This window comes from Myotis nattereri, assembly GCF_964212035.1.
Source record: "Myotis nattereri genome assembly, chromosome: 12".
NCBI classification, from domain to species: Eukaryota; Metazoa; Chordata; class Mammalia; order Chiroptera; family Vespertilionidae; genus Myotis; species Myotis nattereri.
This window is the reverse complement of record NC_138087.1, coordinates 5,790,093-5,817,753: the sequence shown is the minus strand read 5'-3', so window position 1 is coordinate 5,817,753 and position 27,661 is coordinate 5,790,093. Positions and strand designations below refer to the sequence as shown.

The 27,661-nt window shown below is 50.5% G+C and overlaps 1 protein-coding gene across 1 annotated transcript; it reads right to left on the bottom strand.

Moving 5' to 3' along the window:
- Nucleotides 1-671: 671 nt before the first annotated feature.
- DIRAS2 (DIRAS family GTPase 2) lies at nt 672-27,265 on the bottom strand. Its single transcript, XM_081104072.1, has 2 exons — nt 27,187-27,265; nt 672-4,216 (listed from the first exon to the last, which is right to left on the bottom strand). The coding sequence occupies exon 2, from the start codon at nt 4,178-4,180 to the stop codon at nt 3,581-3,583; it is 600 nt and encodes a 199-aa protein (XP_080960198.1). The 5' UTR covers nt 4,181-4,216; nt 27,187-27,265; the 3' UTR covers nt 672-3,580.
- Nucleotides 27,266-27,661: the final 396 nt, after the last annotated feature.

Here is a 27,661-nt window from a genome sequence, read left to right as displayed (position 1 = left end):
GTTCAAGAAGCTCACAGAGCCAGAGTGTGTCTGGCTGGCCTAGTGCTGCAGCTGCACAGGTTAACTCCGCACTGCCCGCTCCACAGGACAGCTCCGAGTGCTTTGCGCTTATAACCAGTTAGCTGCCACTCGTCCAAAATGGAAGCCACCCCCACAAGCGTCTATAGATGCTTATGGCGTACAATGAGTTAATGTACTGCCCAGGGCTGACCACCAGCAGAGGTTAACAATCCTCATTTGCAGTACAGTGAGGTTCGGATCCTGCCCACAGTCACCTGCTCCTCAATGGCCCGGGAATGATTTTGCTTTGCTTATAATTGTTGACTTGCTTTGCTGTGTTGGCCTTGAGAAAAGGGGGCAAGGACCAAGGGCGTCCAGCAGACCGGAGCCCGGGAGCAGTGCTGGGTCCGGCCCCCTGGAGAGTCTGGCCCTGGCGGGGAGGCGGGCACTCCTGCTATGAGCCAGGCTGGGGCATCCTGTCAGCCGTGGCAGGGCCTGCGGGGCCGCCCGGGAACAGTGCAGGGCCGCTGCGGTGGCCGCCCCAGGCTCGCACAGAGCCAGGCGGTCTTTTCCGTGGTCCAGCCACAGAGGAGCAGCTGCGGGGATGAGGCCGTGGCCACCAAAGACAGGCCGCGCCCTGAAGAATAAGAAACCACCGTCTCCCAGCAGGGTGTCAGAACGAACGCTTTATTTTAATGTTTCATTATGTTCAGAACATCACTGGCAGCTGGAAATCTGAATGCAAGGGTGATTTTTATAATTGAAGAGTAATTAAAATATGACGGATAATGGAACTGGAACAATAAATACACCTTAAATATAAATAAACACAGAGACATCCCCCAGGTATAAAAGTCATGCTCTACAAGTGCTCTGCCCACAGTGCTTTGTGGACACTGCGTTCCAGGGTGGAGCTTCGAGCGCCTACGTTTCCCGTGAGTTGTGGGTATTTCCATATAGCTTATGTAAAAGCCACACATTACAAATTTTGAAAAAAATTATCACAAAGCAACTTTTAAAATATTTAATATATTGTTTGTTCTACAAAGAATGAGCAATTCTGAAACATTACAAACCGTGAAACAAATATACTAGCTTATGGATATGTACAATGCACTACTTTATATTTCAAAAATGCAGGAAGATAAAGTATACGTGTTAATATATATATAATTTTGATCTGATGAACAATTCAATATTGCTCTGGTTGGTCTTGCTGTATTGCATGCATGCCCAGGGCACGCCCATGGCTTGTCACTGGATGGAGGGAGGGCCGGCGAGACAGAGGGAATGCATGGAGCCCACACTTATTTCCAGAGCGCAGCCGAGCGCCATTCGGGGCTGTTAGCTCACTGTCTGGCCCACACTCCTGCCCGTGTGCAATGGAGGCCGCACCCTCCGGAACCCACCGCCCTGGTCGTTGCTGACACCGCCTGGCCCCACGGAGGTGACTCCTCAGCCTGAGTCACGGGGGCCCTGAGAGGCCGGTTGCCGCAGCCGCGATCCTGTCAGCACAGACCACGGCTGAGGCCCCGCTGGCTTCCTGGGAACGAGATGAGGTTTCCAACCAGCGTGTGTCCCCCACAGAGATGGAGCCTGAACACCCAAACCCACGGCCGGCCCGGGAGGCAACGGCAAGCTCACGGTCAGCAGGAGAGGACGGCTGACAGGGGCGCTCGCCCGGGAAGCTGGGACAGGCCCATGGCGACTCCAGCTCGTGCCAGCACAGAGCCCGCCCAGGCCTCGAGGCCCCTTCTGGCCAGGAAGTGCTGCTTCTTTGGCCACCTGACCCAGAGCCACATTAAAAATGGATAGCATTTCTCTGAGAACAGAAACAGAAAACAGGTAGACACAGGTTGAAAGACAACTGTCCTAAAAACCCACCAAGTAGCTCTCCCTGTGACGGCGGTGGGGCAGCCCCGGAGCCGGACAGCCCGCAGGAGGGCGTCCCTGAGGACAGAAGAGGCCTGGCCAGCTCTGGGCCCCGCTGCCGCCCAGGCCCTCCCACACCCTCCCTGCTCAGGTGGGAGGCCAGCGCCATGGGTTCTCAGAGCACCTCACACTCACTGACCAGTCCCCGGGCAGGTAGGGGGGGGTGGGGGGAGGGGAGTCATTAGAACAGGGGGTGAGACCACAGGAGGAAATCCCCCAGGAAGGCTGACTTAGGGTCCGGTGAGAGCAGGAGGGGGCGCCAGTGCTGCAGGTAGGCCTGCTCAGGGGGCAGGTGCAGGGAGAGGAGCCAGAGGGTGCAGTCGCCCCACACGGGACACCTCTGCCCGCTGCTGCCCACAGCAGGCTGCCGGGGCCACGTCTGCTGCCAGGCGGGCGGCGGGAGGACTGCTGAGAGGAGACTCCGAGTCAGGGGCTGGGCTATGCTGATGGGAGCAAACGGGAGCACTGGGCTACGTCAGTGGGCTTTTCAGGAAGCAGAGCCAAACCGGACTCCGACGGCAGAGAGTTAGACTGGCAGCCTCGGCCCCACCGCCCGCCCCGTGCGCCCGCCGGGCAGGGGCCAGCACGGCCACGATCGGGCTGAAGGACTAGGGCGCACGCAGATCATGAGGAGAAAGAGGGGGCCCTGCCTGCACTCCTCTGAGGAGGCGTTTCTGATGGGACCGGGAGACGTGTGCTACTCGGAGGCATTTTCCAGGAATGCAGTGTATTGAGGGGCATCGAAACAGTGACCACTCCGTCCCAAGTACGTCAGTGAGGGGCGAGGTGTGCACTCCCGACGGGCCACCTAGAAGGCAATGTGCGCTGGCCTCCCCGGCCGTCACCTACAGAGACAGCCATGGGCGGACAGGACGCCTACCACAGCGAAGTGAGTCGCTTGTGTTTAAACTCTGAGGCTGGCAGGGGTGCCCCCCTCCTGGGTTAAAGGAAGGAAACTTCGCATGTGAAACCCTCTGAGGGTGGCAGTGCCCTGGGGTTCGTACGTCGTGGTGTCCACGCTCAAACCCCACAGCGCTCTCCCGGGCAGGCATCCTGAGCCCACACTGCACGTGAACAGAAATCCTCTGGAAGGCTGAACGGGAGCCTCCCCCGCGGCCCAGGGAGGTGGGGGCACCCCTCGGGGCTCACAGGTCAGCGGGGTGTGAGCATCTGGGGGAGGCGTGTGGTTTCAGTCCAGTTAAAGAACCATGAAGAAAGCAACTTTGGCCTGGCTTCTCCCCTCCTCTCCCGCCCCCTCCCCCAGGACGGCACCGGCTGCTGAGCAGAGGAAAGGCTGGTCTGTGGTGGACCCGCAGCCCCAGGTGAACATGCTTGGACACACATGCAGGGGCAGTCCCTCCCTCCCTCGCTCCACTCCTGGCGGCACACACACACGAGGCCACAGAGGCTGCGGGCGCTCTCAGCCCCCTGCCACGCGGGCACGCGGGTTTTCGTGGAACCGTCTGGCGGATTCCCCGGTTCCGGAGAGGGGCTTATTGTTGGTCGTGCGGAATGCCCTCTTAAGGACAATAGGGCACGTCTCGGTCAAAATGCGATAGTTAACATGTGGGCATCTTACATGCTGCCCTGACGGCGGCGGGCTTCACGGGGAAGGGGAGGTGAGGCGGCAGGGGACACGGGAGGGCATTCACATGACCACGCACTTGCCCTTGAGCTTCTCTTTCCTCTTCTGCTGCTTGCTCTTCTTCCCATCGATCTGGAGGCTCACGGTCCTGCGCTTCTCCAGGTTGAGCAGCTCCTGGAAGAGCTCCTTCACGTTGTGGTTGAGCTTGGCCGAGGTCTCCATGAAGGCGCACTTCCAGCGGCGGGCCAGCGCCTCCGCCTCGCTGCTCTCCACCTCGCGGCTCGGGCTCTCGTCGCACTTGTTCCCCACCAGCATGATGGGGATGCTCTCCACGTCCCCTTTGATCTCGCAGATTTGTTCGTAGATGGGCTTGAGCTCCTCAAGGGACTGCCGGCTGGTGATGGAGTACACCAGGATGAAGGCGTGCCCCTTGGAGATGGACAGCCGCTGCATGGCCGGGAACTGGTGGCTGCCGGTGGTGTCCGTGATCTGCAGCGTGCAGATGCTCTTGTCGCAGCTGATGACCTGCCGGTAGGTGTCCTCCACGGTGGGGATGTAGCTCTCCCGGAACGTGCCCTTCACAAACCTCAGGACCAGGGAGCTCTTGCCGACGCCACCTGCTCCGAACACGGCCACCCGGTAGTCGTTGCTCTGTTCTGGCATGTTGCCTGCGGGCTCCAACTCTCAACCAGAAAGCACCTACGGGGACCAGAGGTGGAGAGAATTAGTGAGAGAGTACCTTGAGAGGGATCGCTTGGATTGCTTCACCCTCCTTTGATATCTGATAGCTTAAAAGAGACTGAAGTGCGATAGTTTGCCTTCGCTCTCCCAACATTCAAATTTCATTTCAAAAATTCCTCAGTTCTAAACCCAATATGTACAGTCCATCCTCAACTTCTAAAGAGGCAGACGATCTACCCGGTGGCCAGCTGGGCAGCCTGTCTCCTCTGACTGGACCGTGACGCGAGCAGCTTTGCTCACGTGGGCACCATCTACCAGGGAAAGGTGCCGAGTCCGCCCGGGAGGCGGACCAAGGAAAGCTCACGGAGAGATGGCATTTCACGCCCAACACGCACGTGCACAGTCACAGCACGCGCTTTACCTGAAGTTCTGTAAACACCCAATACTCTGCTTGTAACATGTGACTTTTTCCGAGCAGGGGAGGGGGACAATGAGGAGGAAGGGCTATTCATATTTATTCACTGTCCGAATTAACTCATGAAATCCTCACCGCCTTTCAGAACAGGTGTCGCAATGAAGAGACCAGGAACACAGAAGGAGTCTGGGAATGCCATGCCCCGGCCTGGCAGAGCCAGTGAGAGGTGAGGCTGAAATGCAAGGCAAAGCGTGCCTGCGCCCGGCCCTCCTGCAGACGGCCAGCAGCAGCGCGGGCGCAGACGGAGGGCGCGGGCGCAGTGCCGGGGGCACCACTCCACTGGCAAGCCGTCGGCCGGCAGCAAGGTGGACAGTTAACGAAAAAGCTCGGAGCGCCCTTTCACTCATCAAAATTCAAACGGGTGTGGGTGCTTTATGTCTATGCATCAGAGGAGGTGCGCATTACCAAGAGAGAAGTATAAACTGCCATTACAGCCGTTACAATGGAGTAGAACGGGGTTGTCTTCATCACAAGCTCCATACTGATTATCTAATAGCTCATCCTGCCCCTTCTTTGATAAGAAAGGTCAAAAAACACACACACAGAAGTGGAAAATGAAGCAACATCTACGTTTTGTTGTAGCTGAAGTCTACAAATTATAGACTAATAGGAATCATGACAGCCATTTCCTCCAGACACCACTGTGCTTTCGCTTTCCAGATCTTAGAGTAACTGAGGACCAATAATGACAAAGTCATTTTCAGAGGCCAGAACAGAATATTCGGCACGATTCCCATGGAGGGAACGGCTGTGGCCTCCAAACCGCTCAAACCTGGTCGTTCTCCGTGCACTTTGGAATCCCAAACCTCCCAAGAAGCTGAAGAAGCATCAGTGCCGAAGGGGACGCAGAAAGAGGTCAGAAGTTCATGAACAGACAGCCTGTGAGGGAGCCTGCTTAGGAGCTTGATGATCCTATGGAGTGTTCATAAGGTCCCTGCCAGCACGCCAAGAGCACAGCGCTGCGGGCGGCCGCTCTGCTGGTAACAACGCGTGGCCTGCGGGCTCTGGCGTGAAACCTCTCTGCACCCCGCAGGGCTCGGTGCCGGGCAGCCGTGTCCACGCGGCCCTGCTCTGCACCAGAGGGAGGGGCCGCATGCAGCGGGAAGGGCGCGTGGCTTCGCAAGCTCTGCGTCCCAAAACCTCTTGGTCTGCAACTCACAGCCATTCTGTGTTTGATGACTATTTCTCAGGCCACCTAAGATGTCTCCATTATTAAACTGGCAACCAAGACACAGAACACAAAGATGAAGCACAAAGAAGAAGAATTTGTAGCTCCTGCAATTCATGACTCCAAGAAATATCTATTGAACTTCCTCTAAAGGCCGGCTCTGGGCCAGCAAACTGCTGTCAGGGGGCAGACCTCAGCCAGGGCTCTGATCCTGGAGAACCGGGGATCCCGTGGAGCAGACAGACACCGGAAATTCCATGTCACAAAGGTTTAATAAATTACATCGCAGCAGCGCTGCAAAGGAGAGGTTTAAAGGGGCCTACCCAGCCCGGGGCAGCAGGTCCAACTCCCCCAAGCAGTTGGCATGGGAGCAGGAAGCTGGATGATGCACAGGAGACAGGCAGGTTAAAGGTGAAAGTTCACTGAATTTAGGAGAGAGGTCTGGGGCAATATCTCCATGATCATCTTCAACTCTCTAACAGTTTTTCCCCAATCTATATTCTTCCACCACAGAATCACTCATTCCACAAGCATCTATTAAAGAAGAAAAAGCCCTCCACACAATATGCAAGCCTGGTGCTTAGCGGACAGAAGCTCACAGCCTTAGAAGACAAGCACAGGAAGGGGGCAGGGCACCCCACTGGGCAGGTGCTGTGGTAAAGCTACAGAGGCAGGCGAAGGCCTGGGTGGGGCGCCTGCCCTGTCCGCGCCCTCAGGAAAGGCTTCGCAGAGCGCTGGGGCGGAGAGTGAGGCGATGAGAGGCCTGCGTGCCGACCGAGGAAAGAACCTCGTGGAGCGGAGCGGGAGCAGGGATAGAGCCAGCGTTCAGGAGAACCGTGCACATGGACACAGCACTGCAATCAATGGAAACCGGGAGAAGGCATGCAGCATGAGGGGAGAGGATCACTGCCAAATCCGACCCAGACCCATAAGAGAACTTGGCATGTCGTTTACTTGAACTTTCTGCACTTGAGTTGCCTGACCTGTAAGATGATGATAGTAATACCTCATCTTTTTTTAAATATATGTATATTTTTTATTTCAGAGAAGGGAGAGTCACCCCAACTTAAAATATAAAAAAAAATAATATTTTAAAAAATATATCGATGAGAGAGAATCATGGATTGACTGCCTCTTGCACACCCCCCACTCCCTGCCCCACCGGGGATCGAGCCCACAACCATGGCATGTGCCCTGACCAGGAATCGAACCACAACCCCCTTGTTCATAGGTCGATGCTCAACCACTGAGCCACACAGCCAGGCGGTAACACCTCACCTTCACAGAGCTTCCATGGGATTTGGTGAGACAACACAAGGTCAAACCCCTAGCATCGCTGACAGGGCAAAGGGCTCCGGCTGTTTTCAGGAAGGACCAGCCAGTAAAGGGCGTCACAAAGGAGCAGTAAGGGGACTGGGGGAACTGGAGAGAAGATGACAGACTGTCAAGGGGCAGATCACGTCAAGAAGACGTGGCGGTGTGCAGCTAAGCAGTGCGCGACGGGAACTTCACAGCTGCAATCACCTCATTAAGTGAAAACAAAGATCTCACATCAGTAATGTGATCTTCCACCTTATTGCAGAAAAGCAGCAAACTAAACCCAAAGAAAGAAAAAATTAGATTATAGTGGAAATTAATAAAACAACAAATATAAACACACTATGGATAAACACAGTAAGTAAAGAACCACAGAGTGGGTCTTTAAAAATATCAACAAAATTAACAAACATTTTGTTAAACTGACCAAGGAAAAAAAAGTGAAAAGACTCAAATTACTAAAATCAGGAATGAAAGAGGAGACATTACTACTGACTTTACAGAAATAAAAAAGATTATGAGAGACTCCTACGATTAACAAGTAATATAATGTAGATGAAACAGACAAACTACCAAAGCTGACTCAAGAAGAAATAAAAATATAAACAGACCTATAACAGGTAAAGATCGTAAATTAGTAATAAAAAAATTACCCACAAAGAAAAGCCAAGGTCTACATGGCTTCACAGGGCTCACATTTAAAGAAGAATTGATAGCAGGTCCTCACAAGTGCTTCCAAAAAAATGAATAGGAGAAAATGCTTCTCACTATTTCTGAATCCAGTATTACCTTGATACCAACACCAGGCAAAGATATAACAAGAAAACTACAGACCAGTATGTCTTATATAGATACAAAAATTCTTAGCAAAATACCAGCAAATTAAATTCATCAATGTATAAAAGAATTATACAGCATAAACAAATAGGATATATACTAGGTATACAAAGTTGGTTTAACATCCAAAAATTAATACAGCACACCCTATCAATAAACTAAAAGACGAAAGCTATGATAGTTTTAGTAGATATAAAAAATGACAAAATTCAGCAACCAATCATGAAAAAGAAATAAATAAACCTCAAACCATTTTGAACAAACCAATATAAAAACACAACTGCAGCAACTTGTTGTGATTAAATAAGGGAATAAAAGGTAACTTCCTTAATCAAATAAAGGGCTTATAATTTAAAACCCAGAGCGCAAATAACATGTAATGGTAAAAGACAATAGTCTCTCCCAATGATTAGAAAAAGATAAGAGGGTTCACTCTTACAGTTTCCTTTTTTTTTTTTTAAATTGTGATTACAATTTAATACTTATGTAGACATGAATGGTCATTCTCCCAGAACCAACTAAACCACCAATCAGAATTATATAAAAGTAATTTAATCAAGAATTTGTTTTCATCTTTTTTAGAGATGAAAAGTTTTAAGAAACAAAAAGTTGTAAAAGTAATAAAATTTAATTTTGTTGTATCCTAATTGCTTAGGTATGTTCTATTAATTCCAAATAAGTAAAATAATATAAAAATATATTTTCAATCTTTATAGAATGAAGAGAAGACCACATTAATCATTAAGTAGTCTTGGATTTTCTTTACTTCTCCCGCAGATGAATTCACAAATATAAAAGTCAATGTACATTTATATTATGAAGTACAAATATCCAACAGCCACATATCCATACGTTCATGTGCGAAGTTGATGTTGCAGATGTCTTTGCTATGGGAAGAAGAGCACAGACTCAATGGACAAAGCTGTCTTTGAAGAGCCGTGAAGTGACCTATTTCAAATCTGAAGAATATTTTGTCAGCAACCTTCTCAAAAACCCAGCCAGGAGAGATTTCCTCTCTTTTGTTCTCTGTGTGCTCAGCGTCATGCTTAGGGGCCTGAGGCGGCAAGAAGATGAATCTCACAAAACAACACAAGTCTGCCCTCTGTCAACTGAAGACCCCCCTCTGATGGGGTGGCTTCCTTCCATCCATGTTCTACCAACTTCATATCTTCTCAATCATCTTTATGACGCTAACCAACTGGCTTACGCCTTCCTGTTGTTCCAGATGCTGCTTGATTTCTTGTAACAGTTCTGCATCTATGTAATATCTTTCTTCAGATTTTGATGCTCAGAATGATTCTGCATCCTGATTCGGAACATGGCTTCCCTTAGTCGATCCTTAGCCTGAGTGGGTGCATCCAGCTCACACTGAACTGTATCCAGTTGAACACGCAACGGCTCTTCATCAGCATGGACGGCATACCCACTCCTGCTCTGAGCCTACTGTGTGACTAGGGCCTGTGAGGTTTGGTGGGAAAGGCCCATGAGTTTCCTCTTGTGTTGTGCAAATTGGCCACAGCTATAGTTTGATTCTTCTGTAATTCACCAGTATCTTCAGCTCTAATATCTAATCTGGGCTGATGCTGCTTAGTCATCTGATCTTGACCCTTCAGTCTTAGACGCAGCTCTTTGAAACTCACCACTGGTTCAGGAACGAACTTTCCAGAGTCAGGGTTATCCACCTTGGCCTGTTCCCAGAGAACAGGGTCATGGCAACAGGAGGATTCTGTAAAAGCTGTTGGATCTGTTGCAGGATTCCAGGGCAGGAGGAATAGGGAAACTGAGACAGGAAAGTTAAAACAAGGCCAAACAGCGTGGGCACTGTGCAGCCAGCTTGTAACTAACAGCCATTTTCTTCCCCAGCCAAGGACCCAGAAAATGGTTGAAAAAATGAGAGAATGCAGGAAAGGAGGGGGAGGAGGAGGGAAAAGGGGCAGTTTTACTCCCTAAACAGAGAAGCCCGAAGTCTCGGGCTTAGCGAGATAAAGTTGCCAGGTGCTCCTCATGATTTCTGGGAAGGCCTCAACAAAGTGAAAAAGAAAAGGACCTTGACAATGAATCTGTACCAAAATAGTCAGCAGAGGGGTTCCGAAGCCTACAGACAGGAGGGTAGACAATGCCTCAGACCCCCACCCGACCTGCTCTTCAGATGAGCTGAGAGCCTGTCCATAAGCCAGATGCATAGGTTTGCTTGCTTTGCTTTTGTTTTTTTCAATAAAGATGCGTGCTTTAATTGTTTTATTAAATTGGCTTTTCACAACGCAGTCAAGGTCTCTGGTTTAAATTCATTTATATGAGAAGACAAGGATCGAGGTTGGGGCAGGCTCTGGGGGCTGCCCTGCCCGGAGCACCTCTCTGGTGTCAGTGAGAGGTGGCTGTAACAGATCTGTGCGGATGCGGTGCAACTGCTGGATCTGTGCGGGAGGAAGGTCTGTTCCAGCCATAGAGAGGGTCACACAAAGTCGCTGCCGCAGTGCTTGTATGTTGGGTGGTTCAAATGGGCATCTAGCCTTGTAGCTGGAGCTCTTCTTGAAGTGCCATTAGGAGAACGCTCAATAACACAGATGTCAACGTCTGTCTGATCGGCTGGCAATGCCTCAATACCCTCTGCCTTTACTGTAAGGGCCTGAATTGTATACTTTAATTGGGTGACTCATATTTCAAAAGAGTTGTTATTTTAAAAAAACAAAAAAAACAAAAAAAACCGAAGACATTGGGAGGGGCAGGAATCCGCTGCCATTATCTGCTTCTTCTGAAATTGAGTCACCGCTAGCGAGGAATAGGTCCACGGACCCCAGTGGAGCATGTGTTACAGGTGACAGCCCCCGGCACTGCTCCTAACAGCCAGATACTGAGGACAGCCCACATGTCACAACAGAAATGATAAGCAAACAACAGGGTACTCATACCATCGACTCAACACACTGAATGAAAACACATCCCTGCAGGAAGAGAATACAGCACAGAGGACAGGCCGACAAACACCTGCTGGAACTGGCAGGGGAGACGCCTGAGGCACCAGAAACGCTGCCTCTCTCCATGTGGGTGGTGGCTACAGAGCTGTTCCTGTGGTTGTCCAGATTGTTCTGAATAATTTTATTCTTTTTAAATGATGGAAATGAAATACCAAGTTCCCAGTTAAAAACCCTAGTGTTAGCTCTCGTGTGCCACAGGAATGGGAAGGAAGGCTTTGCCTTTGGAGACCGGGAGGTCGGTAAGGCCGGCCACGCGGCAGGTAAGTGGTGTGTGGGGCTGTGATGAGAGCTGACGTCATTTCGCACCCGGCCAGAGAGTGACGGGAATTGACGGAATGACTAGAAAGATGAGAGTGTAGATTTCTCTGTAGAGATACGTGGGGGCGAAGGAAAGGGGAAAGGACAGCCGGCGGAGGGTGACTTGGGTGAAAGGAGTGGAGGTTACCTGCAGAGGCTGGCGATGGGTGTGCAAATGGAGCAAATGTGGGAGAAAGCAGGAGCCGCTGGAGCCAGGCTGTGCGCCGCAGGTTGGTCTTCAAGGAGAGAAGGAAGGAGCGAAGAAAGGCGGGTGACGGCACGGGACGCCCGGTGGAACTTGCACAAACAACCCAAACCACGCCTGCTGCGCAGCCTACACACTGTGACAAACCAGTGAGAATGGCGTAGCACATGCCTCTGCTTAAGAAAAAAGATGATAAAATCCTCTTCCATTCACACACACAGTCCCCATCTCGCTTTCCAGAAATCACCACCCTGGAAACAGCGGAGGCTCGGCTGTCATCTCCTGGTGCTCCCCATTGTAATTTTAAAGAACAGTCATTGCTCTCATGACGGGTCTTACTGTCTCCCACAGTCGCATGCAGTGCTATTAGTTTTCGGTGCACATGGGGAGATCAGACATGCAGAGCCTGTGAACGGTCGCCCCGGCGCTCAGTGCCTGGACGAATGACTTGGGCCACATCTCCCCACAAAACCCGCAGTCACCTTCCTCCGCGGCCTCGGTCCTGCCACTGATGCTGCACTTTTAGTCATACACCGGCATTTCCGTTTTCCACATGTAATATTTACAAGTTGTTCTACACTTTAAATCGTCTTCTATGCTTTTTCCGCGGGCTGTGTCTAAGCCCTGTCAATCCACCGCATTAGGGGGACCTTGTAAAGGCTTGCGCTGGAGAAGGAGACAGTGGGACCCACTGCGAGGGGAGGTCGGCCCAGCAGACTTCGCTCATTAAAGCGGGATTTCTGCGTCTGCAGCATTTAGCTTTTACTATTTTTTTAGCTTTGCTTGTTTTTTGCCTACATAACTCTCAGTTGCCAAATTTTGTGCTTTATCAGCAGTGACTGCCTTTCATCCATTTTACATTTTCATATAACCATTACTGGTAAATGCTTCTAGATGGCATTAAAATTTCTGAGTTCATGCTCTCACTTGGTTCCTTCAGCGTTTAAGGGTTATGTAATTTTTAACTTTACCACCCAGAGTTGTTGGTGGGAGATCTGAATTCAGGGTGCCTCTCTGGCCTCTGCAGGAAGCTGGGTTTCCCCTTCTCTTTGGCAGAGTTGGGGTGTTGTCTCGTTCTGGGAGTGATGACATTTCGTTAGGATAGATCTAGAGTTGTTTTTCAAGTGCAGGGTTTCTTGGGGGGGGTGAGAAAGGGTTAAAGCCTCACCTTTCTGCAGCTTAGAGACATTTTCTTCTATTTCTAAAGATACATCATCCCAACCCCTATTTTTTCCTGGAAGTTGTGTTGTATGATGGACCCTGTGCCTGGCTTTAACTTGTGTGGGATCCTCTCCCCTATATTTTCAATAGTCTTCCTTGTAGTCTGACTTTTCCGTTTTCATAGAAGTACTTTGTTGTTTTAGGAAAGGCGATACAACACTGGATTTCAACAAGGTTGCTACCTGAGATTTGTTGCTGCTGTTCTTATGTTCTTATTTATCTGAAAATCTCCGGTTCTGTTTGTTTATTGTTCTCCTCTTTCACGCTGTTGGTCTCGCCGAATGTCTGCTGGTCTCGGGTGGCCCACTGGCTTATGAAGGAGTCACTCCTCATGTGGGGAGCGGCTGGCCTGGCTTCTCTGGATAATGCACAGGCCTGTTCCCTCACCAGCACACCGCGGGGAGCGACTGTCCCTCTACCTCTGCTTTCCTTTGCTTGAACTTGTTTGGACTAAACTGTCTCTACGGTCGCTTGTCCTTTAAGCATCAGATACACAGACAGATGCTCGAGGGAGGGATCAAGGAAAAGGTGTGGCCCGCTCATCCCAAAGGGTCACACAATATAAACATGAACGTCTTGGAATAAAGAATTCAAAATGAGACGTTTAAATGCTGAAAATCAGCCTCGAGGCTATCCTCGCCTATAAGGCCTGAATTCTGGGGAAAAGGAATTTTGACTTCCTGAATCACTGAAGTTGCCATTTGGGAGAAATGAGATTCAGGTGAATGACATGAAAGAAGCATCTTAGTTAAACCAAGCTTTCAATGTATTATAGCTGAACTGAGCCCGCTTCCAAAAACGAATACTTAAAACAGAGAACAATGATAGATTGAAAAAGTTCAACTCATTCAAAGTAAAGCGCTGGAAGTCTGGCAGGGGGTATCTGAGGCAAAGGCAACCGCCTGAAGGTCACACGCTCGTCCCCCTTGGCGTTTGCTTGCTTCTCTGCAAGGCCTTCTTCTGAAATACATGTGTCTTTACTATAACATTTAAACTTTATTAGCTTTAAACAAACTCCATACTGAAGGCTGCTACTTGAGAGCCTGTATGTAAAACTACGACTAATAAAAGGTAAGTGGGTATTTAAGTAAGTAAGGGCTATGACCGATAGCACAACATCAATAAGGATATCCTAAAAGAAATCAAGAAACGGTTTTCAGCAGAGCATACTTCTCTAGGCAAGAAAGTCTACTTTTATATAATTTTAGAATCTCACTTTAATTAAAAATTCATTTCAGGTGTCTTCATTGCTGAACCTAAAAAAATGCGATGTGTTCCTCAGAGAGAAACATGTGCCTGATGGTAAGGAAGAGTTAGACCTTCAAGCTCTTCTTTCTCCAAGAAGCAGAATCGCCCGGCGGGCGTGGCCCAGCAGTTTAGCGTCAACCATGAACCAGGAATCATGGTCCCCGGTCAGGGCACATGCCCGGGCTGTGGGCTTGATCCCCAGAGGGGGGCCTGCAAGAGGCAGCCGATCCGTGATTCCCTCTCATCATTGATGTTTCTCTCTCTCCTTCTCCTTTCCTCTCTCTGAAATTAATAAAAACATTTTTTTAAATTTAAAATGAAAGCAGCAGCCTCTTTTCAGGAACCTGGTCTCACAGCGCTGTGGAGAAGCCACCCAGGCCCTGTGAGTGCAGGTGCTGACGCGGGTGCCACACCGGCGCCCAGGTAAGGCAGCCACCCCCCAGGCGGGGCAGGAGAGGGTCCAGGAACTCAGTGCAAGACTCTTAATATCTGCACGAATGCAATACATGGAGAGAAATCGGGCATTTCTTGGGATGCAAGGGGCAGAATAAATGATTCTTTCAGAGTTTCATTACCAAGAGGCAAATAAGCCACAGCTTAAGCACAGAAATAAGATTCATTGATGTTTGTCTGAAACTACGCCAGCTGGAGAAAGCATGATGGACAGGAATCCCAAAGAGCCCAATAAAATGCACTTGGAAACGCTTTTCAGACTCCCCAGAGCCTGGCTGCATTGGGCCTTCTCTGCTCGTGCCTGTTGCTTGCACGTGGGTCAGGGGAATGAAAGGGAAATCATGGCAGGATAAGCAATGCCACCGTCCAGGTCACAGGACACGCCGCCCAGTTTGACCCGCATGCCCCGTGCCGCATGGAGCCTGCAGGGAGGTAAACGCGGGAGGAGGAGGGCGACTGTCACGCAGAGGCCGTGCCCAGGAGAACGGCTTCGCGTGCTGCCGGCCCGCACCTCAGAGCAGGGCACTGTGCCCGCGCCTGCTGAGCAGACGGGTTTCTGGTTTCAGCCAAATGGAAGGCGGCTCACTGGCTGAGGAGTGCAGGACTGGCCAGCGGCTGCGGAAGATTCCTTCAAACAATCGCGAACTATGTTGTTCCTCAGCTTGTGGAAGCCCGGAATCCACTGCCAAATCCGAGGTCATGAAGAGCCGTCCGTCTGTTTTCTTCTGAGAGTGAGAAGGAAACTATTCCAAGAGTGGCTTTAGTTCTCACACTCAGATCCTGATCTGTTTCCCTGTTTGTATGTGGAGTAAGGAAGGGCCCAGCTTCATCCCCTGACGTGGAAATCCAGTTTCCCGCTCGTTGAAGAGACCATGCTTTTTCATTGACTAGTCCTGACTCTGGTCAAAATCAATTCAATACAAAGGGGAGCGTTTCTCTCTGAGCTCGCAGCTCCAGTCCACTGGTCGGTGCGTCGGTGCTGTGCCAGTGCCGCACTGCGCTGTCTGCTGCAGCGTCACCGTCACCGTGGAACCAGCGAGTGCGAAGCTGCAGTGTCGTCCTTCTTCTTCAAGAGCGTTTGGCTGCTGGGGGCCCCGTGCGATTTTGTGCAAATAACTAAACTAGACTTGATCAAGACTAAATACTTTACGCAAGAAAGGACATTATCAAGAAAGCTAACTGAGAACCTACACGATGGGAGAAAATAGATATACATGATAAGGATCTAGTATCTAAAATATATAGAAAACTCTCACAACTGAATAACAAAAATAAAAAAAACTAAAAAAAAATGGGCAAAGATTGAATAGACATTTCTTCAGAGAAGATACACACATGACCGACAGCCCATTATGAGTCATCAGGAAACACTGGTCTAAGCCACAGCTCTGCCATCTCACACCCACTAGGATGGCTACCATTTAAAAACATAAAGACAAAAACGAATGGTAAAAACAGTGTCATGGAAGATGTGGAGAAATTAGAACTCTTGCGCACTACTGGGAGAAATCTGAAACGGTACAGCCTCTCTGAAAACAGTGAAACATAGAATCATCACATGACCCAGGAATCCACTTCTAGGTATACATCCAAAATGATTTAAACAGTGTGCAAGTGACATATCCTATATAATAAAAGGCTAATATGCAAATTGGCTCCTCGACCAGGAGTTCAACCAAGGGCCAGCCCACCAACCGCCCGCAACCCCTCTCCCCTGCCAGCCCAGCCTGCATGAGTTCGTGCACTGGGCCTCTAATAGGTATATAGCTGAAGAGATATTTGCACATCCGTGTTCATAACAGCACTACTCACAATAATTAAGAGGTGGGAGCAAGCCAAGTACCCACCAGTATGGATACACGAAATGTGGTTTATACGCAATGGAACACGGTTCAGCCTTGGATGGGCAGACAGTTTTGACAAATGCTACAATGTGGGTGAACCCTGCCAACGTTACGCTGAATGAAGTAACCAGTCACAAAAGGACAAATAAGGTCCGAGCCCACTGCTATGCGGTCCTTAGAGTAGTTAAAAGAATAGAGACCGAGAGCAGAATGCTGGGTGAAGGGCTGGGGAGGGGTGCTATTGCTTCATGGGGACAGTGTTTCAGTTTTGCATGATGAGGGGTTCTGGAGATGGAGGGCGGTGAAGGCTATACAATGTGCTTAAAACTCTCCACCTGCACACTTCGAAATGAATAAGATGATAAATGTTAAGTTTTGTATATTTTGCCACAGTAAAAATATATGATTGTAAGTAACAATAAATGTGAGCACAGTTAGCATCACATTATACGGTATAAGCAATGAGGGTGTAATCTGATCTGACAAAACCAAAACTATCTAATTTCCTGAAAAGACTAATTGAAATTTGCACCTACATTCACGGTAATGTGAAGCTTAATGATTAGCCAGAGCATTTAAATCCACCGCAGACCACGCTGCCCAACCTGGAGCCGCCGCCACCTGAATGCAGCAGAACGGAGATGCCCGGCTCTGAGCTCACAGCACTGAGTGTGAGAGTGAATGCCTCCCAATGTGCCCACCAGCAGGTGAGCCGGTAAAAGCTGCGGTGCATTCCTCAGCTCTCAAAGGAAGAAAATTTTACCCTTTGCAACAGCATGGATGGACCTGGAGAACATTATGCTAAGGAAATAAGCAGTCAGAGAAAGATAAATATCACATGATCTCATATGTGGAATCTAATGAACTGAACTACCAAGCAAAACAGAGGCAGACTCATAGAGACCATGCAGACAGCTCTGGTGGGTTAGGGAGTGTTGGGAGGTGGGGGTGGAAGGATTGAGCAAAAAAGAAAAAGAGAGAGAGAACTCATGAACGTGGACAACAGCGTGGTGATTGTGGGGGAGGAGGGGGAGGAGAGCACAGAGGGGGTACACGGTGATGCAAAAATAAAAAATAAAAAGAATGTTAAATATCTCTCTCACAATTTTGATATTGATTACAAGGTAAAATGATAATATGCTTATACATTGGGTAAAGTCAAATATTTAAATTAACTTCACCGGTGTCTTCTCACCTTTTAAAGTGCTATCACTAGAAAATGAAAATTACACATGTGACTAACATTGTGTATTTATTGGTCTGCACTGCTCTACAACATAAAAACAAACCTCCAGGCTTTTTTAGCAAAATTTAACAATACATCATATTTAATCTAATTGTTACAAAATTTAATTAAACTTGATTTTTTTTAATGCTTAAATCCTCTTCTTATTGATAGTGCAAGGCAAGAAGCCACAAACCATTGGAAAAGACGTATTCTCCTGCTGTGGTAAAAATACAGAAAATAATACACTGAATGGTACAGTGACAACTGAAATGCATACTTCCTCTGAATGCTATATGGAAATAAATAGGAAATAATGCTGAAGGTTTCAACAAAGCAACATTACAAGTCTCACGGGGCAGAGATTGGCCAACAGTTGAGCGAAAGTACGAGTGAGTCGAACCCACTGCCGTGCCTCTGCTGCCATTTGCTGGCGTGGCTCTCAGTAATCACAGGCTCTGGCACGTGGGCTGCGGGTACTGAGCATTGGCACTTTCTCCCTCCGCCTCCGGAAGACCGTGCCCGGAGGGAAGGCCTCATCCACCTGCCCATCGGGGCATTGAACCCACCCAGACCCGTCAGACACAGCGAGCACACGGACCAATTTCCTCTGCTGCCCGAACACATTTTTGTGAGACAACCAAGGGACAGTGCAGCAGGGAAGGTAGCTGCGCTCCATAAAGAACCAGAACACATTTCTGAAAAGTCTACATGTGAAAACCACTCACAGGATGGCAGTGTCAATGGAAGTAAAAAATCACATTCCAGGCCAGAGGGGGAGGGACTGAGCGCATCGCTCACCAGCCCCTTGTTACAGCCAAGACGGTGCAGCCCAAAGCACTACTGGGCATCGTGCATTTGGATATTTCGTTTATTTTTAATATATAGGAAAGCCTTTAGGACAGATAGAAATTTATGAAGAGAAGGAGCAACACAAAAATAATGTCCACCACATGTTGGTTCACTAGTTATCTTGTGACAAAGAAAATGTGTGTTGCAGAACTAAAGGGCATGAGTTGTGTGTGTTGCTGTTTTTTATAAAAAAGCAACTGTTCTAAACTCATTTCCGGTGTCTGTGTGGCAGGTGCCTTTAGCAGTGTGCCATATAGCAGGGATTTTTCAAAAATAAGCTCCCTCCCTCGGGCCCTGCCATAAAAGGCAGCATTTAACTACAAGCAGGAGGCACAGGGCCTGCTCTGGAAAGACAGTTGTCTTTGGAGAAAGCATTTTTTTAAAAAAATATATTTTATTGATTTTTTACAGAGAGGAAGGGAGAGAGATAGAGAGTCAAAAACATCGATGGGAGAGAAACATCGATCAGCCGCCTCCTGCACATCTCCCTACTGGGGATGTGCCCGCAACCCAGGTACATGCCCCTGACCGGAATCGAACCTGGGACCCCTCAGTCTACAGGCCGACACTCTATCCACTGAGCCAAACCGGTTTCGGCGAGAAAGCATTTTGAAAAAAGATGTATAAAAATTCTTCCACCATGACTTCTCCAGAAGCAATGCAAAGGCGTCCCTAAAAAGCGTTCCTATCTGCACAATTAAACTTGAAAATCAATTCTTTTTTCATTTTAAAGGTCTCCCAAATAAAGGGTTTCATGGTATGGGCACATTTGGTAAAACACATCAATGCAATATCCTGCAGTCCCATTCCCTGACAGAGGCCTCAGAGGTGGCAAGGGGCCAGCAGGACTCCCTGGAGAGCGGCCATTCGCACAAAGATTTGAGCGCATTTGTTGCCGGTGTGAAACCTGGTGCCTGGGGGAAGAGGTCCCAGGGGGCAGGCACTAGCGTGGCGTGTTCTAGGAACATGGAAGGAACATGAGTGCAGGAGGAAGAAAGATGAGGCCAGAGATGCAATGGGCAGGGGACAGGAGGGGCCCTGTCGAGGCAGCTTCCACTCTGAGGAGGAGCAGAGGCCACGAAGGGCTCTGAGTGGAGAAGAGGCAGGGCTGACTCCTGCTGCCCGGGGCCTCCCGAGGACTCGGATGGACAAGAGTGGAGGCAGCAGACCTCTTGGGAGGGGGAGGGCGGCTGGGGCGAGGGTGCTGGCAGGAGAGGTGGGGGGATGCCGTGGGAAGCACCTGGGCTGGGAGGCCATGGACGTCCCCAGTGGAGGACCCGGAGGAGGCACTCAGGCAGCCGGGGGAGCCGCGCTGCAGGCCCAGGGGTGAGCATGAGGTGCAGACGTCATCGGCACAGAAGCTCAGACACAGTTCCCAGGACTTGGGCTGTGAGTTGGAGCTTATGAACTGGTGGCTGCGTGGTACCGTTTTGAAAGTTTAAAGGTTTCTTTTTAATTAATGTTAACATACAGAGACATGAACAGGTATAATGTTCATGGGAAGATAACTGGGCATAGCACGATACAGTGTAAGTGCTGGGGGAGGCGCACAGAGAGGCTGAGCAAGCGTGCCGCACCCAGGCGCTGTGGGTCCCCGGGGAGGGGAGTTTCCAGGGCTGCAAGGGTCCCCTGGACTGTGGGTGTGGATGGTGGAGTGGAGGAAAAATTCAAACACATGACATCTGAGAACAGGGGAAGGAAGAAGACTGCACCGGGGCCAATGCCCTTGATGAGCCAAAAAGGATATTCAGGCCAGGAGCCGCCGGAGTGAGACAGGCAGCCAGTGACCACTGGCCGTTTCCTGTGCCTGCTCCACAGCCACCAGCAGGCCAGCAGGCCACGCTCCGTGCTGAGCTGCCACGAGCCCAGGACCAGGCGGCTACCAGCAGGCACCCGCACCCTGTCCCCGGAGGCTGCCAGCCCGGGCCAGGCCCCAGCGCCACTGCATTCTGGCTCAAGGCTGGAATGACAGCAGTACCCGCAGGGGCTGTTCTCACCCCCTCACAGGGGGCACTCAGTTGGAGTCAGAACTGCCTGTGAGGAGGTGAGTCAGTCCAGGCACAGAGGCAAGTGCTGATGGAGGAGGGCACCGGATTTCACCAGACACAAGACGGGGTCCCGGGAGGCTGGCCCAGAGGACGCTGTGAGGGGGAATCACTGTTTCGAGGTGATTTAGGGGTTGGGTACCAGGTGAACTAGAAAAGGCTGATGCCGGTGGCCAGCATCCCACCCAGAAGCAACGTGCAGCTGTGAGGTAGCAGCCCCGAGCCAGGCTGTGAAGGGGGAGGAGAAACCCAGACAGTGAGCGAGAGGAACCACTGGTTCTGGTCAGACAGCGCGGCGGGCGCCCAGGAGCCCGGACCACCACGCAAGTGTCCAGAGGCCCTGGACAAGCCTGACCTCAAACCCCTTTGCTTTAGGGGTCAGGAGCCCCAATTTACAGAAAAGGGGACTGTGACTCTAGCTCAGGCTGGGGAACGTCTGGCCCGCGGGCCACATACGGCCTGGGAAACCATTTGGTCTGGCCCTGCATTAGGGAGCGTTGATTAAATGCTTGGCCACACACAGCAGGCTAAGTTTTAAGCTGATACTTTCCTGTGGCCCGAGAATGATGTTATAAATACCCAAACGGCCCCGGGCAGAAAAGGGTCCCCACCCCCGGTCTAGATGGTTAAAGCAGCAGCACATGGCTCAGCTCTCCAGGGGCCGCCCCTGAACTTCTATCCGGCTTGGCAGGCCCAGAGAGGACCCCCAGCCCATGCAAATTAGTACCAACTGGACCAGGAGCTCTGGACTCCAAAATGTTGAGGAATTTTTTTTACAGCAACATGTACTATCACCAAACGACTCTCAGGGGTCAGATTAATTTTTAAAATGTCATAGTGATATCAGGCAGCTAATAATGGGTGCCTGTGCATGTTTTCTGACTCATCGAAAAGCCACAGGTGCCTTTAAAAAGCTGAACTCTGAGCCATCGTAACACTCACCTAGAAATTTACGCGCTGGGATACTTAGCCAGTGTCCGGTCAGGCTGAGCCGCCAGGGCCCGGGCTGAGGGCCGGGGGCGACTCTGCGATCTCCGCGTGTCAGAAGGCAGAGGACCTGAAAGTGGCTGCCAGGGTTCACCTACCTGCCACTGCTCAGTGAAAATAAAGCCCGAAGTTCCTAACGAGAACAAATGTCTCCCGCGTGCAGTTCCGAGCGAGCACAGGTCCTACAATTCGGGTGTGAGAGGCGGTGGCTGCCTCAGGGCTGTAGGGCAAGGCCCCGGGCCCCAAACAGGGCCCGTGTTTCTGTAACGGAAGTGGAAACACTGCGTGGAATTTGGAGTTGACCTAAAGGATACCGACGGATAATCTTGGAGAGAAAAGTCTCCTCATGTCCCTGTAAGAATGCGAACACCATTTCCTCTACGTCTCCAGTGCATTGACTCGATTGCACTCACTTTTCACATAAGCACAGCAGCGACTAACGTGATTTCCGTTTCAATTGCCAGGAATTGCCAAGAGCACAAATCAGATGGAGAAGGAAGGTGGGTAAGCAGACACTGAGCATGTAAGCCACAGGCGAGTGGAAGCAGGTGCTAACAAGAGCGGAGCCTAGTCAACGAGGGGCAGCTCTCAATAGGTAGTGGGAGAGAGAGAGAGAGGGAGAGAGAGAGAGAGAGAGAGAGAGAGAGAGAGAGAGAGAGAGAGAGGCATTGCCTCTCAGTGTCCCCTGCAGAGCTGTCCACTTCGCTACCTGAAGAGCCACACTGCTCTGTAACACTGCATAGGACTCCATCACTTACCAACCAGTTTTTCACTGAATGTTTTTTTTTGCTCAATGAACAGCCTCAAACATAAATATCTCATCCTGACTTTTCAGACTCTGTGTAGAATGCACTCTTCTACGTGGAGCTGCTGGATCAAAGGGTATGCGCATTTTAACGATGGGGAACATTGCAACTATCACCGCAAATCAGCACCAACGTGCCCCCCATGTGTACGAGAGTGCTAGCTCCTCAGGCCTTTCGTATCCAGTGTATTAGCAAACTCTTTCATCTTCTCCCATGGAAAAAGAAATCTGTTTCTCATTATTGATCTAATCGCAGTTATTTAATTTGTATGACACTGGGCTTCTTTTCATGATAAAGTGGTTTTGTTTGTAGGCTTGAGACCTGCGTGTTCTTGCTATCTGCTCCGTTTCCTATCAGCTGGCACTTGTCCCGTGTGAAGGCGGTCGGTGTGCCGACTCCCTCTCTGTGGCTGGAGCCAGCGTCTCAGGTTTAACACGCCCATCAGGTGATTCAGACGCACCCAGAATCTGAGACCCACTGTGTTCAGGAAAGTAGACTTCATCTGAAATATGTTGCTAATATTCCCTCCCAGCTGTCATGTGTCTTGTGATGTTGTTGTTTATTTTTTCTGGACAGAAATTTAAAATTTCTATGCAGTCAAATGTAACAAACTTCTCCTGTTTAGTATCCCAGTTTGGGATCATCCTTAGAAAATTCTTTCCTCCTCTGAGATTATTAAAAATTCTCCTCTATTTCCATCCTCATTCTTTATGTTTAAATATGTGCTACACTAATCTGATTTACTTCTGCATCTTGAAATTGTTGGTATATTTAGACAAATTTAAACATGAAAAGATGGAAGAACGAAACAAGAGATGCAGTGTCATCTGTAAACCCAGCCGAGAGAAGAAAGCATATACAGACACTTGGTTGTCGTGATTCCTGGGAAATTTAGTTCTTTTCAAAATCTGGGTCACAGTCCCTTCTAGCATTCAGCCTTCCCACGCTCCTTGGCTTGCAGGCCGCACTAAGGCAGCGATGCCAGTTTTAGTCTGTGGCCCCTCATGCATTCTGTGGTCAAGAACCCAATGAAGACCAAAGGGGCCCAAACGAGGAGCACCATCTTCTGTCAGTGCCAGGGACTCCCACAGGCAAGGAGGAAGGGGCTGCCCGGGGGTCTCCGGTGCGTGCGCCGTGGCCAGAGGGGGTGGCTGGGGGGTGGAGTTGAGAAGATGAGGCACAGTTTATACAAAAGGAGAATGCCGCAGAGCTGGCTGCTGGGTCCGATGGAGAACTGAGAGCGCCTGGCTCTGGTCCGGTCCAGAGACCGCCACACGCTCCGTTTCCCCTCTGCTCATATCGTCTGAGGGTAAACTCCAGAACCAAAAGTCACAGGTAAATACATTAAACCCTCAAAAATAAATTCACAGGTGATCTCACATTGCTCTGTGTGATCGTGAACCTTTTATTTACTTCTTTATCAGTAAACGGAACTGAAAGATGGCCTCCGAAGGAGAGCTTCCCTCCAAGGGCCCCTCAGTCCAAGTTGCGGGGTGCGGGGTGCGGGGACCCCCGCTTCAGAAGTGAAGGGAAGAGAGAGGACTCGTGTGCGTGTGCGTGTGCGTGTGCGTGTGAGCACGTAGGCCGGCTAGAAAGTTGTGTTCTCTTTCTCAGAAAAAAATCACTTTCCAAACATGAGTTAGCTTTAGAAAATACTGCACAAGCTCCTTCCATACCAAGCGCCCATCTCGCTCTCCCCCTCACGGTTCCCGGAACAGAGCCCTCAGCAGGCACAGCAGGAGCCACCCGGCTGAACCGCATCTCCACAAGGGGCGGGGGCCCTCCGTGTGTCAGGGGGCGTATTCCCGGCCAGTCACACAGCATTCACCTGTCACCGGCTTTACCTAATGGTGTGACATGCACAGATACAAACATCAAAAACATGAAAAACATGCCAAGCAGCGAAGGATCGGCCCGCAGCTCTGCCTCGCCGGTCCAGGCCCACCGCACCCATCGCGGGCTGTGCGCCCAGTGCCCAGGAGAGGGAGGTAGACAGCAGCACTGGCTGGTCCCCTATGGGACAGGGGTCTCACTGCTGACACTATGATCAGAGACCGGCCTGAAGCAAACTAGTCCCACAGCACGAGGGCCATGCACTCCGAGGCCTGCCTGGCTTCCGCCGCAGCAGACGCAGCGGCCCGGACCGTCCCGTCCACGAGTCTGTCCACTGGTGACAGTCTGTACAATCAGGGGCTATAGCTGACCAGCCCTCTTGTTTACTGATAAAGAAGTAAATAAGCAAAGGAGGTTCAAGACCATACAACTAGAGCAATTTGAGATCGTATGTAAATTTATTTTTGATGGTGTTTAATTGGTTTAATGCAATGGCCCTTAATATCTCAGCTTTTAAACTGCTTTGTCAAAAGGTTAAAAACCTATAGCTGTACTGGCCACTAGCCACGTGGGTTACTGAACTCCTGAAATGTGGCTAGTCAAAATTGAGATATTCTGTAAGACTTAGCATGAAAAAACGTATATGTCTTATTAGTACTTGGTTTGATATATCTTTACACAGTCACTTTTTATATATTGGGTTAAAGGAAACATATTAAAATTAATTTTACTTGTTAATTTTTCTTTTCTAATGTGACTATGAAGACATTTAAATTATGTGTGTTGTTCACACATTTCGCTTCTCTTGGAGGCCCTGACTTGGGGGAAAACGCTTAGCTGCACTGAGCAGAGAGCAGCAAACAATCTTCCTTTCACGAACTGGCCAGTGGCAGGAGCAGAGGAGGAGGGAACCAGAGCGCATTTGTCCCGAGTCTTTACCTCGTCAGTAAAGGAGCCACTTGCAAACCACATAAAATAAAAACTAAAACATTGTTTGAAATCAATTTAAAAAAACCAGTTAATAATTACACGTGTGCATGCGTACATTTACCTTGTTAAAGAACATTAGGCACTCTGACAACATGACAACTATCACTTTCCCTTTTGATGAAAAGCAGCTATTTTCCAAGAAAAACCATAACCAAAAATAACTAATGTCTTAGAAATCAGTTCAGCTTTTAAAGAGACATCTGCCCATTGTACATACACATACCAGACAGACAGGTAGATGGGCAGGTCAGCAGATAGAGGCTGGATGCACAGATGGATGGACGGGAGATCCAGCCCACCTTACACATGAGCACGGGGTGCAGTGTTTATCGGAACTGGAAGTTACAGATTGGCACCAAATAGTTTTTTAACTTAAAACAGCTGGCAAGCCACCATCTCACCGCAGACAACCAAATGTTCCCCTTTGTAACAAAGAAATTCTTATAGTGCAAAAATTTACTGTATTTATTTTGGGGGTAAATGATTATTTTTATCTAAGTCAATAGGTTAATTTCCAATATACCAACTATGGCCACAACATCAGAAGAATGTACAATGTTTTAATTTTCACGGATTCACTCTCTTTTTAATAAAAGAACCTCCATTATTTTGCAATTTAATTTTTCAGTAAGATGTGCCAGCATCGGAGCAGGGGCGGCGTCCACCCTGAAGCGCTGGGCATCAAGGAGGAGGCGCCACTCTTCTCAAGGGAAGGGCAGCACGCCCACTGCCGAGAGCGCTGGCCTGCTGGCCACAGCTGCAAAGGGGCGCCACAGCGGGGCATTTAATTTAGGTGGCTTCTCTGTCTTTTCTTAGGAACAACTCTATCAAGGCTCTACCAAGAAAAGATTCTGGAGGCTTCTACGGAACCATGCACATAGAATGGCCATCTGCAGATATGGCTGAGGCATGCACAGCAAGGCTGAGCCCTGTACTCCCCCCTCTCTTCCACCCTGGACCACAAATTAAGGGCGGGTCGGATGGGATGAAAAGCTTCCTGGCCTGCTAGCTTCTGTTCCTGTCAGACGGGCGGTGGTGTTCCCGTGCCCCAGCCCACAGGGCCCCCTGCATGTCCAGAGAGAATTGTTGGCAATGTGCAATCTCAGACAACACCAGCGGAATTGTCCCCCACAAATGTGTTCCATTCTTTCTAGTTTTATTCTCCCCCTCCCCCTCCCCTCTCCCCTCTTGGAAGCCAAATGCAGTGGAGCGAAGTGCATTTGATTGATCTGGAATGTGCATGCTCCCTCCTTTATTGTTATCTAGAGCATCTTCCTGAAAATTTTAAAAGTTTTTAGCTCAAAGCAGAAAGGACTTCCTGTGCGAACTCCACCTGCTCACAGGGAACACAGCTGTTCGCAAGATGACAGCGACAGACACAAAGAGCAATTCCTAAGGAAGGGAGCCCAGTGGCTGCGCCCCAGAGGATCCCACCAGGAGGTCCTTTTGCACCTTCAATGGATGGAACCGATGGTCCACGCAGCTTCCCGTTCAAGTCTCCCAAGCCCCACAGAACGTGAACTGGAGTTTTAAAGGGGAAAGCCAGCATTTCTCCCCGGGGTCTCAGGCCTGCTCCACGCGGGGAAGCCAGCACCGCTCTGCAAGCTCCCTGGGAGCTGGGAGCTGGGAGCTGGGAGCTGGGAGCTGGGAGCTGGGAGCAGCCGCTGTCATCTTGGGGAACCACAGCCCCCCAGCTAGAGGCGGGAGGCAGCGCCCTGCGCGAATGCTGCTCTTGGGACAAGGCTGCAAGGAGCACACGCAGCCGGGACCCGCGATCTTTAGGAGAGAAGCGAGGCATCAGCCAAGCCCCTCGCAAAGCCCAGGGCTGCGGCCAGGAGAGCGGCTCCCGCAGCCTCCACCACGCCTTGCTTTCCTCTCACTTTGGACCACATCTTCTCAGGACTTCGATAAACCCATTAAATCATCACGTTCATAGAAAGCCCTGAGCCACAGACTTTCCTAAAACACTAACTTCAGTTCTGGAAGAAGTCCCAAATAATGTCAGTGGGGTGGTTTTTTTTAAAGAACTTGTTTTAAACCGGGTATCACAATGCTCGCCTCGCTGAGGGTGCCCTCGCCACCGCCATCCGTGTTTTCTGCTGACTCGCCCTCCCGGAGGCGGCGGTCCCTGCCCGGGGCTCACCCACCCTGGCCAGCGCGCAGGGCCAGCGCGGGCGCCGCGACCCCCGCCCCGCCGGGGAGCCGGTTACCTGCGGAAGTGCGGCTGCTCCGGGCTTCTCCCCGCTCGCCTGGCCCTGGACGGGCAGCACCGGCCGTGCGATCGGCTCCTCCCGAGGCAGGCGGGGCGCGCACTCCCCCGCAGCCGTGACGACGCCGTCAGCTGCTCGCCCGCCGGTGCCCGCCACGCGCCCCCCTCGCTCCTGCGCCCCGCGGTCCCGGCCCCGAGCACCTGCCCCCGGCGCTCTGCGCTCCGGCGCCGCCCCACCAGCGGGGCGGGCGGTCCCAGCCCCCGCAGCCCGGCCTTCCACCTCCCGCTCGGGTCTCCGACTTCTGCCGCCGAGCGCCTGCTGCCGCCGAGGCTGGTGGCTGGTCCTGTGTAAATGGCGCCGGCTCCCCACAAAGAGCTGCCAGGCGCCGCCTACTGCCTGCTTCTGGAGTCGGCGGCAGGGCTGCAATTCTGAGATTTCAATGAATTAAAATGCTTTCATTGAAAGTGCGCCAGAT